We start from the raw sequence: 18,772 nt of genomic DNA on the forward strand, positions 1-18,772 counted from the left end.
TAATTTATCTTCTTTCTGTTTTTTCCTCCCACTGGTTGTGACATTAGTCATCACTAATCCCCATCTGAGTCTAAACATTATGTGGAAGCTAACAATCTGAGAACAAGACACAAGACTGCAGCATGTGCAACATCATAGCCCAGCTATATGTGCTTGGAGGAGAGCACTAACTTCAATTAACTGGTAGAGTGTGTAAAGCGTGATGCTCACTTGACCATATACCAATGATCATTGTGCTAAGAGGCTTTTAGGAAACTTGGTCCATTTCTGTATATGTGACCAAATGGACATATATGGCTAAACCATAATTCTTATGCAATACAGTCGTGACTAAATGTGCTCTTGTGCTCTCCTGGCAGTGGATGGCTGTGCTATTACTGGATATCAAATTAGCCAATGGACAATGCCTTCATAGCCAACTATGCCACTCTGGAAGCCTTGTTCCTTCTTCTTTTTTTTTCTGATTAACAATTTTACTCCTGCTTGACAAACCTCTCTAATACACTAAATATTTTGCTAAGCCCTAAACACTCCACAAAATTTTCTTAGCCCTAAAACTTCTGAAAAAAAAAAAATTATCCCAAACCAGGCAAAGACATCATGATTATTTTTTTACATCTGTGTTTCTTTTTTTTAACGCTGTGCTCTTAAATACAGTGTCAAAGACCCAAATCCTCTTAAGTCTCACAGAAAAAACTCCATCTACAATGAAAGAGTAACACATCATGGAAAAAAACAGGCTCATGGTTTTGTGCAGTGACACAGTATGATTCTCGAAGTGCAATCAGCAAAAGAAACAACGAAAAACCAGTACATTTGTTCAGGTTACAGGGTTTTCTGTCGCTGGTTTGGCTCTATGTGCATTTCTTATTCGAGCCATTATGAGGTGTGGTGGTTCTCAACACCTGCAACTAAACTAAACCTATAGAATGTTGAGGTGCAAATATTATTTTCACAACATTACACAAGATTGCACTTGAAATATATTCACTTGTTTTTCTTTTTTTTTTACATAGACAATTTACAATTACGATCTGCCAATTTGATATGTATTACATCTTTCTATAATTTTAGTCATATATATCTATATATATTTTTATCTATTTTAACAGCTTGAATTATTTTATATTGATTTTTTTCCTTTGTGCAAACATACAACAATGTGTATTATTTTACATCTTCATAATTAATTTTGCAATTTTTTTTTTGAACTCACAATCACTACAAAATACGTCTACCATGTGGATGTGTGCATGTGATTGTATTTATGTGCTTTGTCTGTGTGGCTTTGTGTGTGTTGTCTAGGAGTACTCCCTGCCCTGCCTGTATCCATACCCTCCCTCTTCTGCTCCTTCTTGTACATATTCTTCTCTTTTCTCCCATCCGTCAGGCCATCCTCCATTCATCTGTGAGGTGGCTCCATACGTTTTGGCCGGGGCACCCAGAGCTCCATAGTTTTGTGTGATGTCTCCGGTCTCCTCAGCCAGCTCATCCTCATCGATGAAGCCACATTTCTCTTCGCTGGTCTGCTCTGGATCAGCCCATGGCTGTTTCTCACCCGAAGCAAAGAGGCCGTAGAAGATCACACCACCATAATGTACCAGTGAGGCAATGAGGAACACATACTGCCACTCTTCTCTGGACTGCAGAGGAGAGATGATGCTGATTTTACTCCTCATGTTAAATGGGGCATAAATTTTAATCAATAATAAATAAATAGTAGAGAAGTGAATTATGTACAAGTGACCTGATCTGACAGATAGACACTGCTGGGTCTTTGTACATACAGAAATGTTCCATTGCCATATTAAACTTTTGCTGTCTTAAGGAAAAAACCCTGAACAACTTGCATATTAATTTTTATAATTAACATGAGATTTTCAATGGTGTCCAAGTTTTATTTTGTAATAAAATTCTGAGTTGACATTTTTATCATAAACTTCTTTCATCAACATGTTCATATATTTTTATATTTTTGCAATGCCATTTGACTACCTGCTGATAGCGCCACCAGTGGGATTTAGCTTTTTCTCTACCTAAAGAGAGGGATGCAGCATTGCTGTAGCATTGCAGCATCGCTCGCACCTGCTCATCTGTACCCTTTGCTCAAACAGATCATCTTCCAAAGATTTAACATTCATTCTAATACCACCAACAACACCACTGTGCTTGTCATCTCATAGACCATCTCATAGTGTCTCTGCCATAACTCAGAACAACTGTGCTGTATTGCTGAAATGCATTCTAGAAGTTTATGTCCAACATTTGCTGTCTGCACTACTTCTGTGTTGGTTTTTCATTAATATGATGTTGAACATCACTTAAAATGGTAACTGAGGAAAGATGCTCTTTCTCTTTTATTTTTAGGAGCTAACAGCAAAACCTGACTGTTATCACTTATGTTTGAGATTGTTGATATTTTTTCTGCTACTAAATACCATTGTAACTGTACTAGCAATAACAATGTCCTCCTGTGACATCACCACAGAGCACAACCGCTAACTTCTCACGAGAATGACAAAAATAATAGCATCAACCAACAACCAGAATTTCTAAAAATATCTCAAATATTTCAATATAAACACATTTAAAACATTTCAGGGTGGAATTTTCCTTTAATCAATAAAGTAAAACACAGTTTAATTTTACACAAACAAAGGATATCATATATTTGCAAAAAAAAAAAAAAAGAAAGAAAGAAAGAAAGTAAAAAGCAATACTGAGCACAGAGCAAATATCACATAATTTGTCATCTTGTATTCTTTTAAGCTGTTCCTACCTTATTTTTGGTCATAGCACCGACAATCAGAGGGCACACCATGCCTGACAGGGTCCCCACTCCGTTTGAGATGCCCATGAGAATACTGGCATAACGCGGAGCAATGTCTAAGTGATTGACATTGAAGCCTAAAGAGATGATAAAACAACCAGATGAAATTATGAATGACCAGGACTTGATTTATAGGAAGTACTATTTTTTAAAATGATTAACATAAACATTTTTTAAATGGCATTCCTGTTTTCCATCCTCTTTTTATCAATGGCATTATATCACTGAGGGTGTCTTTCATTAATATTTTTTTAATTTCATTCTTGTAATTTACACACCATGTTGCACTGGCTGCATCAGGTTATGTAGAAATGCATGGTTTTCATCTGTAATGCAGTGGAGTGATTTTGCATAGTGCTGTAATTTCAGCCTTGAGAAATGGCAATGTGAACAGCATGTTATCAGCATGAAACAAAACATTACAGCCAATTGTGACCAATGAAAGATGACTAGAGTTAATACAGCAGCACACTTGAGTTCATAAGATAAGTACATATTAGATTTATTGGGCCTATTTCAATAATACAATATCTAGTCACCTGACTAATTGATTTATATGTTTTTTCCTGCATAGTAGATTTTTGGCATACACCAGGGGACATTGATGGGTCACTCGCCCTCGTTCATTTAATTTTCCACCACAGTGAATGATTCATTTCAAGGCATCACGAAGAACTAATTGGGGAAGGACTGAAAGGTTACACCAAGTTATTAATGTCATTTGTATAATCAGTGAAGTTCTGTCCTCAATTCACCACGCTGAATTTACAGAAATTGCATACTGCATTTCTTCCCTCATCCACTCTAGGGTGTGGATTTTTCAGTATCTCTGACATTCTGCTAGAAAATCTGACTAAAAATAGCTTGTGCAGCCATCTTGTGGAGCAGTGGAGCTCCCCCACCTCCCACTCAGTGGGTTGTGTCTGCCTGTGCAGGCAGTAAGGCAGCTCTCGGGGGAAAGCGAGGATGAATTATTTAACGGGCGCAGTTGAAATATACTCTCATCTCCAGCTGCAGAGAGTGGACCGAGAACACTGAGAGAACACTGCACTGAAATGAAGCCCTAGTTATGATGAACATTGCCTTTTCTCTTTCTTTTGTTTGCTTGTTTTGCTGGAGACCAAAATTACTGTGAGGAGCATCTTGAGTAAACAAATTACATCTGCAGTTTTAGTATACAGTGAATGACAATTTCTGAAAAAAAAACAATGTGGTAAATTGTCTATAGAACACCACATAGAAACTGCACTGTTGTATTAAACATATTTCTACAGAGATTTCAGTCTTCCTTTTCTTGTCAACCAAACTCTTATTCAAAATCACTGTAAAATCATATTTTATATATATTTTAAATATTTTATATTTATATACTGGATGTTCTATATTTTAGTATGTTGCCCTGCATAACCCCAAGTTCACTCACCTGATATAGCAAATCCACTAAAGCCCACAGCTAGCACTAGGAATGAGATGGCCATGCCTTTACTGTGAGAGTATCCTACTATTAGCAGCAGAGTAGCCTCCATACCGAAGCCTAGAAACAAGAGAAAGAGTTTGGTCAATACTTTTACCCATTACACATAATCATGACAATGAAATATTATACCATTTATAATATATCTGTGGTACAGACTCTTGTGGTTTTGTCAAGCAAAAATTCATTTCAGTACAATCAGTAATGTGGAAATCATTTTTTTTCCATTAGTGGATGGTTTTGAGATCTACATATGGTGGTATGTTTTTATTTCCAGACAATGACCATGCCCAACAAATTGCTTGGAAATTTGTGTGATTAAGCCTACATTCTCTGCATAATTGTTGAATTTGTTTTTTTGCATTATGAATAATTTATCCATTTTAGAACTAACAAGATTAGTCCTGTTAACATTTTGGATAATGGCATGCATCTAATGCACATTATATTGATTGAAGTTGCCAAGCACTGTAACATATTAACCAAAGATTGGACCACTGTGTGGACTAAGATTTCTGATATAAGTTGATGGCAATTTCTTCTGAAATCAGTTTAAATAATAGCACTAAGGGCAGCTCAAAAAACATACTTGGTCATTTGCATACAAATGTTCTATCCATTGTAGTGATAATACACACCTCCACAATTCATGATCTTTCTGACGTTGGTAGTAGACATGATGTTCTTACTGCGCAGGAAATCCGCTATCTGCCCTCCAATGGGCACGATGATGGTCATCACCAGATGAGGAAGGGCTGACAGCATGCCAACCTGAAAAACAAAACAGTTGTGTCTAATTAAACTTAGTAAGGGAAGTCCCATTCCCATTGGAAGAACCTGGTGATCTATTATTGAAATATAATTATAAAATGTATTTTTTTACCTATATATCTCATCTTTGTCTCAGTTACTAGCAGTATAAACAATATTACTGGAAATAGGCAGCCAGAATACATTTACATGCTTCAGTTCAATTCAGTTTTATTTGTATAGCACTTTTAACAATGGACATTCAGGATATGAATTTGAAATGTATGAACATCCTTGGGAAGGAATGCAACAAAAATTGCTGTTCCTGTTTCAGATTTGCAAAGACCAGTCATTTTTAACACTTTTTTTTTCCACCTAATTCAGATCCAAATTATCTGAACTCGCTGTAATATAAATATAATTTTAAGAGTTTGTATTTTTAAATGTTTGTATTTTTAAAAGCCTAAAGGTCATAAAGTTGGTCTCCTTTTGGTAAATGTTTTGTACTTTTGACTTGAACAGAACATATGGTTTGAGTCAATCGGTGAAAATGTCTGTTACCTATGTTAAAAATAGATCTATAGAAACTATCTGAAATCCTTATGTTCTTCTTTGGATAACCAATCCAAGTTAAATTAAAACACAAATTAAGTATCACAATTCAAAACCAATGTTATAATCTGCAATGCATCACCACCAGCATATCAACAAGAAATCAGTGTAATGACATTAATTACTGTTCACGCTTTAGGTGTTTTCTTTTGGAGATGAGAAGAAAATAAATAAATGAGATGCAAATGCTGGCTTTGGTGACAAAGCACTATTGAATAATTCATTAAACCAGCTAACACCTTTGGGAATGTTGAAGGTCACAGCTATGTTAACTAATTTTGACCACAAACACACAGGCATAAAAGGACACAGTTGGAGGTTCCTCATCACATAAATGCATGCAAAATGTGAGAAACTACAGCAGCTGAGTGTGCTCTTACCTTGCTGATCTCAAAGCCAAACACTTCCTCGAAATATGCTGGCTGGCTGATGAGCAGCAGGTAGAAGGTCCAGCTTCTGCAGAAGTTGGCCACGATGATTGCATAGACAGGCATTGAGGTGAAGAACTTCCTCCAGGGTGTCTTGAATTTCTGAGGGTAGAAATTTCACACTGAGATGTAAGATTGATTAAACACAGGCCTATTTCTACCTCTCAAAATAATAATGATATTTATGTGAGAAATCATTTTAAAACATACATCCTGCACTCACTGCTAAAAACACTTTACAAGTGACCTTTGCTAAGGCCTAGTCAATATTTGTTTGTCTCTCAACCTCCTGCTCTGTGGGAGAAGGTGACATTAAGGAAGACTCAAGTTGTAAATGGCAGCAATGTTTGCTTTTTTTAAAGTCAGCTGAAAATCAACAAAATTTTAAAGCTCATTAGATACTTACTTTGACACAGAGAAGAGGCTGTACCCTCAATTTATACTGCATGATTGTTTACCAGCAAACCAATGTAACTCTTAACCTACAACTATAATGGAATAGATAAGGATTTTAACTTTAAAGTGAGTGCCAACTAAGTCTTAAGGATCTGCTCTCTGCTATTCTTCAAAGAAATTGATTCGAGGAAAGCTTTGAACTTTTTAAGGCTAAAATCACTGTGGCTCTACGTCAATCACAAACCTTTTGCCATGGTATCAATTCCTTTTAAAGTAAAAAAGAACCAGACCTTCTTTCTTTCTGGTTGAAAACCTGCTTTCTTAAACAGGATTCATCCCCCATCAATCAGTTGCGCTTTTGAGGAAAAAATTGACATTGTAGTATTATTTTGTTTAGTGTTTCGAAGGGAGTGCTGTACTGTACTAAACATCCATCATAATGTCCCTCACCTCAGCAGGGCCCAGCAGCTTGGCACTCTCTCCAATGCTTTCCTCTATGTAGCAGCGCTCCTCGTCCGTGATTGTAGGATGCTCAGCAGGACTCTCATAGGACACCAAGATCCAGAACATGTACCACACAATGCCAAAACTCCCTGAAGCAAAAGACAGGAGGAAAAATGAAAGAGAGAGCCCATTTAAATTTTTTTTTTTTTTTAAAAAACAAATCGTGTTATTGTGATGCTTTCTGAAAGGTTGAATGAGTCTGTATGACTGGCACATGAAGTGTCAGCATGAGGACAGACCCATGGAAACATCAGAGGAAAAATCAATACAGTGTCAAATAATAATCCATACTATGGTTACAGCTCAGCCACACTCTGACTGTACATAGATACAAAGGTCCATTTAGGTCAAATCTATGTATATATATATATATATATATATATATATATATATAAGTATATACTGCACACATATATTATATATACATACAATATAATATGTCTTTTGTGAAATCTCTAAACCTACCATAGACGTAGAAGACAGAGGACCAGCCAGTGTACTGCACCAGGATCCCAGCCAGAGGCATGGCCACGACTGCACCAGCGTAGGATCCTACATACAAAAGAGAGGTGGAAAAAGAAGATTAAAGAAAACTTTCAGTAGAGGTCAAACAGAGAGGGGATTAAAATAGACACTTATACACAATGACAAGGTATTAAAGGGACATGGGCTTGATTTCAGTAAAATCAGCTCACACTGAGCTGCTCCACAGGGAAATTACTTTTGTGGATGGCACATGGTAACATGATCAGAAAGGGAGCATCCTTCTGTGGTACACATATGGATCAGTTACAGAAGTGAAGCTAGAAAATGGCCCACTTATATAGACTTACTTTCCTCTCTTTCATAAATACATGGCTTTCCTATTAGTTTCAATGTAGTTACTGAATAATATGCTTGAAAATGCATAACTGAATATTACATAATATGAATATGAATATATTAAGTTGGCATTTTTAAGATGTAGCTACTTGACCCAACAGTGAACAAAGAAACCATTATTCTGTATGGTAGCCATGTACTGTTTTGCATGAATTGTGAACTATACAAAACAATCTAATAAAATGGCAATAAATGACTTCATTCACTGATTCATTCATCTTCAGTATCCTGGTCAGGCTTACGGGGGATCCGTAGTCTATCCCAGGAGCACTGGTAGTGAGATGGCAATACACCTAGATTGGGTGCTGGTCCACTGCAGGGCACCGAGCACAAACATGCATTCACACCTAAGGGCAATTTTATTGTAGCAGGTCCACCTAATAGCATGTTTTGCGAGGTGGGAGGAAACTGGAGAACCCAGAGAAAACCCACATGCACATACGGAGAACATGCAAAACTACACACAGACAGTAACCTGATCTCAGGATCCAACCAAGGACCCTGGAGCTGTCAGGCAACAACAATACACACTGCACCACTGTGCCACCCATTAATGACTTAATGTATGGTAGCACTTAAAATGAAAATATGTCGGTGCATTTGCATTCTGTTTCATGGTTCTAGCTCTGTTATAGGCATCTGCAAAAAAAAAAAAAAAAAGCAAAAAAGGTTACCCCAGACGGACAAACTGAAAAAGGGTGCTAGATGGAACCTTCTTTTGTAAGAGTGTAGTGCATAAGACTACACAAGTCATAACAAGTCAGCAGAGATTCATCTTCACAATTGATGGCAAAGAGATGGAAGCTTTTTTATGACAAAAAATATCTCCACTTTTAAGTGAATGACAGACGAGAAACAGAGGCCCGTTGAAAAGGTTGACTATGATGAACACTGCCCATTGGAATATCCAACCTCTTTAATCAAATTAACCAAAAACAAGCAAAAATAGCCCATTCGTAATTGCTCACATGAATTTGTCTATGCTTACCACAAAAGGAGGTGGTGGCCAAGCGACTCCTTTCCAGAGGCGGGGCCCATTTACTCCAAATCCCATGGCATGCTGGGTATGTCACTCCCTGTTACACAATCATATTATACTAATCATAAGTATAATGATTGATTTAATGCTTTAATGTTAAAGTAAATCTTTGTAAACAATTTCTAGCTCATGTCACACTATGAGATTGAATAAATTAGACTGATTTGAACCCCATAACTGTCTGAACAGACTTGTATTTGAAGGTTGGAACATAAACCATAGGCATCAGATTTTACACTTGGACCAGCAATAGTGAAATATTAGGTATCATTGTGTCAGTTCTTTATAATCGTTACCTTGCAATCCTAATGTTAATACTAGTGTTACCATGCTAATGTGCTTTACAACTCTGGCCAATTTATCTCATGAATTTAAATATCAGACATAAGCAGCCCAGCAGATCAAATGAAGTCAGGATGGCATGAATACACAGCAACCAGACAAGCTCTAAGATCAATACATTTTACTGAGAGATTTCCTCAGACTTTGACTGATTGCTATCATGTTTTATTATTCATCACCTGAGAGAATTCCCACCCTTAAATGTCTTCTACCACAGGCAATAAGTAGCAATATACTGATATAGTGTATGGGGTCAACTCCAGAATTATTGGCATCCCTCATGGAAGCTATCAAAGATTATGTATGTAAATAACACATGCACTGACTGATATTTTCATTTTAACCATATAAAGACACTCATGCTTCCAAAATGACCAGCACACACACAATTAAAATTTCTGAAGCCCTTCCTGGTGAGATTCCTGGGTTCTTTCTGTAACCTCTAACGAAGTAGGATATTCACCCTCTCTTCCGCAGAAACGTTCTAGCAGCTTTATCATTTTAGGCTTGCATCTGTTTTCAATCTGTCCTCAATCTGGACCCCAGACTTTCAGTAAGGTTCAAATCCTAGTAAGGTCCTAATCCAGACAGCAACATGGTGCTAAACTTTTATTTTATGTTTACAGCAAACATGTTGGTGTGGGTTTGGATGTTTGTTAAATCTAAGGCCTGGCAGAAGCAACCAGGTTTTGGGCTGAAATATCTTGGTACTTATCAGAATTCATGATGCCATCTATCTTCACAAGAGCCCTGAACCACCAGCAGCAAAACACCCACCACCATGTTTTACAGTAGGTACAGTATGTAGGTGCAGTAGCCAATGATATAAAAAGCCTTGATTTTGGTCTCATCTGACCACAGCACACAATTTCAGTTGTAGTACCAGTGACACTTGGTGAAGGTTGTAGGTTGTTCTCAGAAAGGGCACCCACTGTTGAACTCCAAACATCTTATCATAATAGAGGTGGTGCAATTCTGAAACTGGGATCTTCAGTGATGTCCTTACTCTCTCAACATTTTCCTCACTCTGTGGGGGGACAGTGTGTTCTTGCATCCAATGCCTGGCAAATTTTCAATTATTCCATATTTTTTAAAAGGTATTATTGTGTTTAATTGTCATTTTAAGAGCGTATGTATTTTTATATCATTATCCAAGTTGTCCAGGTCAATCACTGGATATTTTTTCATTGAAAACTCTTTGGTGTTCCCAGTGGTCATGGGTGACAAAGGGATTTTCTGTGTGCACTGACAGGGAAATAGGAAATGGTCAGAGTTTCCAGGGACTGAAAGCAGTTACTGTCACTTAGCCTAGAGATTTTTTTTTTTTTTCCCAAAAAAACATTTTCTTTCTGACGCCGGGATTATTTATTTATTTATTTATTTATTTATTTATTGTTAAAGTTCCTCCAGTAGTGCAGAGGTCAGTTCAGTAGCACACGTGACCTGCTCACCTCCACGAGCCCCTGTAATATCCTGACGAATATGACGCAGCCGTAGTGCACGCGCGCGGCTGACGGGATGAACATGTTGAGGGTGGAGGTGAGAACGATGGCAGCCCCGAACACTCTGACAAACAGAAACACACCACCACCTTTACACAATTGCAAGAAAACATTTGCAAAAAGGAAAAAAAAAAAGAATAGAATTAAAAGGAGAATTTGCGTGCGCATATAATAAACTACAACGCATAATAAATGCAGCCTATATTTATATTTATATTTAGAAATAGCACATCTCTCGCAGTCTAAAGGTTGCAATCTTTGTTACTAATATTTTTGCATATTCTTATTTTTATCTGCACACGTCAAAAGTAATAACACTGACAAAATGAGTAGGCTTATGGTATTTTATTCTTTCTGCATTTTTAGTATATTGTATATAGTATATTTTTATTTAATTCGATAAACATCAGTATGTCTCTTTTACAAAAATAGAAAAAGACGTGAAAAACAGAACTGAGTACAAGGATTTACTTCTGGCTAGACTGACCCTTCAGGACAAAATTTAAATTTTGTCGAAAACGTTTATTAACCTGTAAATCGAATGGATACACACGAGATACAAGACGTTCATCTGTGCCAGTTTTTTCCAGACGCCTAAACGCTCCAGCTTATGCCAAGCTACATGCTCAGAGAGAAAAGACTGTACAGTAATCTCCATCTGAGTATTGCATATGTAATACGAAGGGGCATGGGTAAGCCCTGTGGCAGCTTCTCCACACACACACACACACTCTTTCACTGAACGGATTAGACACGGTGTTCCCCCGGGATCTCATTAACAGGTGGAGAAAGCCAAAGCCCACTTCCCCTTGTGTGTTCTGTCACCAAGCCAAGGGCAATGTCCCCGCTACAATTAACGGCCTGATTAAAAAAAAAAAAAAAAAAAAAAAAAAAAAAAAAAAAACCTTTACTGAGGGACGGGTCTGTGATTTTTTTCGTTATTGTTCTTATTATTTTTTCCTTTTTATCAATAGCTGAATTAGAGCTTGTTTTGTAATTATTTTAATTAAAAAATGCGTTAAATAATAAAATTTATTAGAAATCATAATACTTGATGCTAATAAACCCTGTTATATTACACCTGCTGTACCATTTATATCATAATAATAATTTCGTATAAAAACGGGTGAAAATACAAGACAGATTAAATATACTAAATATACTGCTATACTGACAGACTTGTATATTTGATATGTATTAAACATACTGACCGATAGCAGAAATAAGTGCAGTGTAGATAACTAGGTGTCAGAGTTACCTGTTGGCTGCTAATCGAGATGATATGTACCCTCCTGGGATCTGGGTCACTATATAACCCCAGAAAAATGAGCCGTGGATCATTCCCACTGTCTCCGGGTCCCAGTTAAACTTAGCTTTCTGAGAAACACAGGAAATGGAGCAGCGTTCACAAACACGAAACACTGAGCTCGATTCAAACTGGGTAGGAAAATAAATTATAATAAATATGTGTTATGTAGTAAGGTGCCGGCTTATGTTTTAGAATGTCCAGATATTTCTCTCTTTTTTTTGTTCATTTAAGTAAGCTATAATTTTGAAAAATGTAATAATAATATAATAGCTTATCCTTTAAAAATAATTATAATTTACAAAATTTGCATTTCAACATGAATGGATGGAAGGCCGAGCTTACAAAATCAGATAAATTAGACATTAAATTAGACATTTAGACTATTAGACTTATCAATTAAATTAAACTAACTGGGGAAATTTTAGAAAACTTTTTTTTTTTAACTGCAGATATTATTTTAAAAATAATCATAATAAGGGGGTTAATAATTATGTCAGTGGAAGGCCGGAAGGCCCTCACGAGGATAGTAAGACAAGCGCCCGCGCGTGTGTGTGCGCGCGCGTGTGTGCGTGTGTGTGTGTGTGCGTGTGTGTGTGTGTGTGTACAAAAGAAGGAGGGAACCACGTCCATGACGTAGTCGTAACACCTAAGAAGAAATTCCATGCACGCGCACGCACCTCTTTGATGATGATTTTGCCGTTCTGGTGAATGGTGCTGTTGTTCACCATGCTCACGATGGCCACGCCCAAATTGCACCGAATCCCGAAAGAGATGCAAAAGCCGAGGCCGCTCATGATGGCGATGATGTAGCGGCGCGGGAGGCCGAAGCACGTGCAGTCACATAAGGGCGCCTTTCTCTCACTGCTCTGCGCCGGTCGGCCATCTTCCGTTAATTCAATATTTTCCCCAGTTTTCTGCCTCTTCTCCAACACCCTACACCGGCAAAAAGGCCATTACCGAATGAACTTGGTAAAAACCAGACAGACCCTATGCCAGGTGCAGAGAGGGTAACGAACAAGCTAGATGGTAATTAACCAGTGCACAGGCTACTTTAGGCTAAATAATAATATAGACAAAAGTATAATTATAATTAAACTCTTATCAGCACATAAGTTTTTCTAATCGAATTTTTTTTTAATTCACATTTTAAACAGACTACAAATATCATGGGTATCATTTTGGCATCCCATGACATTTATCCTACAGGCCTACTTGATCATGAGTGTTAAAATATTCCTTAGAAATAAACACAGTGTATAAATCATAAATAAATAATTCTTATTAACGTTCAAATGTAAGTCAGGAAAAGCAGAGGATTCAGTCGGAGCGCCGAAGGCCTCATCTGTCTCTCCTGTACCGCATTGCAGCATTTCGTTCACCTTCACCCTTATTTGCATTCATACAATCTGCACGATTACAAGTTTCAGCAGCAACAGCAACAACAAAAAAGAGAGAAATATTTCAGGAAATATGTCAGTGTAATTGTTAGCAAGTGTATTCCAGCACACAGCTGTTTTTTACAGGACAGCTGCAGGCGGATGGCATCTGAAGCCATGCAGGCAGATTAGTCACCCAAATAAAGAAAACCATCCTGCAAACCAATTTCGATCATGCTCTGGAAAACACAAGCTATTTTTATTTGTTTTGATTTTCACTCTACATTTAATGCATTATTTAGAGTAAATCAATGACCTGAAGGAATGTCATATGTTCTCTGAGTATGTTCGACGTTTAGTTCAAGGTCCTAGTATAATGTGAAGGGTTAAAGAATCAAATTCGATGCCTGTGTAATAAGGACAACTATTCAGTGTGAAATCTTTAAAAATAATAATAATAATAATTCTAAAAATTAGCAAAACAACGCACTTTTCATTATTTCATTAAAAATGGCTATATGAGAAAATTAAAAAAAAATATATTACAGGTTAACAATAGCTATAACTATATCTGAACGAATTTATGTCTAAATACACATGCACAAAATGCACAAATGTTTTTTTTTTCCTTTTACACACGTCCATAGAGTGAAGGAGATTCTCTTCGTTTATGTGAATTATTTAAAGACCTCTGAATGCTCTCTGAAAAGGTGATACTCAGGGGAGTTTTCTCGTCAACGATTACAATTCAATCAGCTTTTCTCTCCCACAAATGACCTGGAAATCTCTTCCACATGCTTAACATTTCACTCTGAATTACACATTTATTATTGCACGCACACACACACACACACACACACACACACCTTTATACAACAACGTGACTGTGCTGCAAATGTGTTTTCTAAAATGTCGTGACAACATCCTCCATCATTTCTTATGGAGTTGTTCACCATTTATTTTGCAATGAAAATGGTTTCGAGTGGACATCATGCACCACATCATGATTATTTCAGCTTACTTGTACATATGACCCAGCGTCTTCCCTGCTAGTTGCTTGAAAGCCTCTTTGCTGGGCACAAAACCGGGCTCCTTCGGAGTATCCATGTCCAAATATGATAATCCCTCGTTTTCTTTTCGCTCGTGTTAAAGTATCATGTCACGGACGAGCTGGTCGGACATACCGGACAGACACCCAGCAGATCTGTGATTGAGTCGGACAGATAGCTAAAGAAACACAAATAGTCCTCAGACACGAAAAGTGAAAAGAGAAAAAACACCTATATATGACAGGAGAAGTCAGAAGTGGAGTGGCTCTCTGTGTGCGGAAAGATAAGCTCGCTCTTCTTCCGCACCGTGAGCGGTGTCACTGCCATCCCGGTGCGAGCCAATACATTTGATGTTCACGTCAAACCCGACGACTGCTTTTAATTAGATTGGGGGGGGGAAAAAAGTTTAAGAAAAAACAAATCTAATCAACGGAAATCTACACAGACGACAAATACAATGAGCGAGCAGATAAAGGACCGGTTTGTCTTATCTGCTGCACGGAAACCGCTTTCAGCACCAAGGTCAGCGATACGGCGCGTGCTGCCCGTCGCTTATGCACCGGAGCGCGCGCTACACTCTAGACAGCACCCCCTCCCACCACCCTCCCTTCTCCATACACGCCAATCTGCCCACTTTAACTGGGAGGGGTTAGACATCACGGCAAACATTCGCAATCCCTTCATTTTCAAACATTCCCGGTTGTTGTTTCTTTTTTCTTTTTTTTTTTTTTTTAGGGGAACTGCATTACTGCGACAAAAAGGCCTTTTTAAAGCATGGGCTACACACTTGTGCTTTCAGTCTCTCTGGTTGTTTATTATATGAAAGGCCAGGCGAGCCTCCTGGGGGCGGTGCTATGGAAACCGAATGAGGAGTGTTTCCCCCTCCGAGATCTCGCTTCTGTGGCCGCAAAAAATGTATTAATAATTCAAGCACAGCTCAGCAAAGCGTCTCCTTGTCTGCAGTAGGTGTGTGCAAGGAGAGCGAGTGTGCATATGCATCTGCAATGCAAGAGGTCAAAGAAACTAATGAAGTGATGTTCTGCATGTTTAGAAACGTTCGTAACTCTCAGGCAGCAAAGATGGGGGGGAAAAAAAGACTAGCCTTCAAAATAAACCTTATGCAATATAAGTCTGTTTGACTTAAAGTTCTAAAGCGCTAAATCAAAGATTAAACCACACAGACATGAAACTACATGCCGTTATAAAAAAAGGAGGAAAGCCACATAAACAGCAAACAGGTAGTTGGACCAGCTGTAAGTGAGCGTGTGGCGCCATCTGGCGGACATCCTAAGCGCATGCGCACAAAACTGACCCTCAGCGGCTTCTCTGACCCACCTATTACCTGATTATCCACATACACATGACTATTTCCCCCAAAACGTTTATATTTTGTGACATTTCAGCTACAACGCAAATTGTGCTTCATTATGTGAAAAATTTTATAGGTTTATTTTCATGCAACTCAAGTAGTAGGAACATGGGGCATAAGATCACATACAAAGAATTAAATGGTTAAATAGCACCATTATTCAAAAGATGAATCAATGAGCCAAAAAAAAAAAAAGGACAAGAGGAAACATTATAAGGCAGATGCAAACTTCACCCAAACACTTACAGATACAACAGCACACACCAGCCGTTTCTGATCAGTGGAAGATTAACTTCCCTGAGATACACACTTAAGCCAGCTATAGGGGGCTCCAAACCTATATTTCTCCAAATCGTCATTAAGCACGGAACAGTCTATTTCTTTCAACGAAATTCTGAGTCATATGTGTTCCCCATCAGCAACAATACAAAAGGAAAGAATGACTTAAACATTATTTTCGAAGTACATCAGAAAAGATATAATACCAACATACACAGCTGCAGTATATGCAAAGACAGTTTAACATCATACACATACTTTTCACAAAATGATGGAGGGAATAAATAAGACTAGTAGAAGTGATAAACAATTGTATGTAGCATTGCGATAACAAATTTAACAGTATATAGCTCAATGAATATGAAAAAAACTTCCTGAAACTTCTCATTCAGTCCTGCAGAGATCTTAGTGTTTTACAAGTCTTCTCCAGGGCTTATAAACACAGCATTGTCTGAAACTTGAACTGCTAAGAACACAAAAGAAATACATAAACAAAACCTATACATGATTAGATGTGAGACAAGGAGACATGCGATGGAAATGTCTCTAATGTTCAAAACACCTCTGGATGTGGCTCTTCATTGCTTCTGTTCATACCAGACTTGTAAGAACATACTGAGCGTCTCAAGGTTTTGTTTAATTTTTACTGTTTTTTCTGGAATTTAACATAGCAGTTAGCTATTTCTCTGATGTATTTGTTTTTTGTTACGTTGTAATACCTGTAATAGAGAATGTGACAATTAAGAATGAAGCTTGTATATTCTTGAATTTTGGAGAACTAAAAGCACACCTGTACCTCAAAAAAGGTTTTGTTGCTCTTTGGAGTCTGTGTATATATAAAATTCAGCATTTCTTTTTTTAGGATAGATCACTCACTATCTATCTATATATACACATCACCTATTCAAACACATCGTAGTGCAATACATTCATTCCAGTTTACTAAAGAGCTCTTTAGTAAAAATCCGGCTCCTGTCAGAAAACTGTTAATGTGTTCATCAAATATTTAGTGTAATCCTGTACAGTTTTTCTGTGGTAACAGATTTAACAGTTAAATTAACTGTTTAATGTAAATGTTGTACATATTGCACCATTTCATCCGCAACTCTAACCCAGTACACATACCATAGAACCTATCATTATGTTAAAAAAGAAGACTTAAGGTTGCATAAGTTCTGCAGAGAACATGACAGACCTCACTTGTGATCAGTACAGCATGATTGTTTGGATTGGTATCATACTCAAAAAGGGTTTACACTACAGTCATTTGAAATTAAGGTCTTAAAGACACACAGTGTAGTTTTAAAAATGATGAGCAAGCAGAACTCTGCAGTTGAACAGAGGCACAAAAATAACTAAAGAAAATAAATCCATACAGTGCAACACATGTGGGCAGCTTCTGCTGAAAAACGGAAACAGGAGAATAATATCTAATAAAACAGAATAAAAGCTTATTTGTCTCTAAGGGAATTCTTCATATATCATATAATCATACTTGAATGTTCACATTTTACCTTTACTTGCCATTGGTTTACAAGGCAAAATGACCAGAGAGTCAGTTCAGAGTGCTGTCCAAATCATGAAATCCGCCAAACATCACGCCCATCACAGCAATCACAAATACTGACAGAGCACTGCATACTAGAGAGACAAGAGTCAGAGTGCACTGCAAATGAGAGTAAAATAGAGAGAGCCACAAGATCCCGGCTTGGCCTCATCTTCCTCTTTTTAATAGAAAGTGAGTTTATCGTGGTTCCAAGAGAGATAAGGCTACAGGCAGGCTAGTTCTTTGATTACACATGCAGTACAGCATGGTGTGGTGTTGATCACACTCCATATACTCATGACTGGTTGGCACCCCTTCAGGCTCCTGCAGGCTCAGGGCTCTTTAGATACATTCAGACAGGACTTCAATCTTGTCTGGAGGGAGCAGGGAGCTGCTCTCTGTCGTATGACAGAGGTCTGTGGTCTGACTCTGGCTGAGCTGCAGTGTGATCTTCTTCACGTCGTAGTCGTGCAGGTACTCCTGCACCAGGTAGCGCTCGTGCTTTACGCGGTCCTTAACTTCTGACGGCACGTCAGGGATCAGCCACGCCACGAAGAACTTCACCACAAACACCACATGCTGGGCAGAGGCACAAAAATTGTCTCACATACAAACATCCAGTATGCAAAATGCAAATAATGATTAATCCCAGATATTTAAAAAAAAAATAAAAATCACTAAATACCTCCATGATGATAATAAAGGCCATCCTGGCTGCAAGAATATGCCAGAACTGCATGGTTTGTGAATATTCCCTCTCGTGGCCTGGTGGATAGCGGTAGTCTCGATATCTATACCATTTCAGATGAAAATGAAAATTTTAATCTTAATATGTTATTAAGATTACATGGTTAACATCAGGGCCCTGACATCCTAAGCCAAATGTCAGCAGAGCACACAGAAATCTCATTTTTAACCTCTGCTCATTGTTTCCCACAACTTCTGCTCATCTGCTTAACCAGCTATACTTCTGCAAAGGAATGGTCAAGCAAAGTGCTTATTCCAAGCAGACCATACAAACAGTCCCCAGGGGTGTGAAATGGTCCCAAACTAAATACTACCATTGTATATCAAAAAAGTATGCC

General features: G+C 37.8%; 2 protein-coding genes across 2 annotated transcripts in view; both read right to left on the minus strand.

The window, feature by feature from the left end:
- Positions 1-451: 451 nt before the first annotated feature.
- slc17a6b (solute carrier family 17 member 6b) lies at positions 452-15,300 on the minus strand. The gene is made up of 12 exons (XM_026937540.3): positions 14,466-15,300; positions 12,746-13,001; positions 12,018-12,136; positions 10,709-10,823; positions 8,865-8,952; positions 7,460-7,546; positions 6,941-7,083; positions 6,047-6,196; positions 4,943-5,075; positions 4,254-4,364; positions 2,780-2,907; positions 452-1,643 (listed from the first exon to the last, which is right to left on the minus strand). Exons 1-12 carry the CDS (start codon positions 14,549-14,551, stop codon positions 1,302-1,304), a joined length of 1,758 nt encoding a protein of 585 aa, XP_026793341.1. The 5' UTR covers positions 14,552-15,300; the 3' UTR covers positions 452-1,301.
- A 618-nt stretch (positions 15,301-15,918) lies between these two features.
- ano5b (anoctamin 5b) overlaps positions 15,919-18,772 on the minus strand; it is a 29,736-nt gene continuing 26,882 nt past the window's right edge. Inside the window, exons 20-21 of the mRNA XM_026937537.3 lie at positions 18,373-18,478; positions 15,919-18,266 (exon numbers count right to left, since the gene is read on the minus strand). Of these exons, the coding sequence (XP_026793338.3) occupies positions 18,030-18,266; positions 18,373-18,478 (343 nt within the window). The 3' untranslated portion in view covers positions 15,919-18,029. The remainder of the gene's footprint in view (positions 18,267-18,372; positions 18,479-18,772) is intronic.

This window comes from Pangasianodon hypophthalmus, chromosome 25 (genome assembly GCF_027358585.1).
Source record: "Pangasianodon hypophthalmus isolate fPanHyp1 chromosome 25, fPanHyp1.pri, whole genome shotgun sequence".
Taxonomy (NCBI): domain Eukaryota; kingdom Metazoa; phylum Chordata; class Actinopteri; order Siluriformes; family Pangasiidae; genus Pangasianodon; species Pangasianodon hypophthalmus.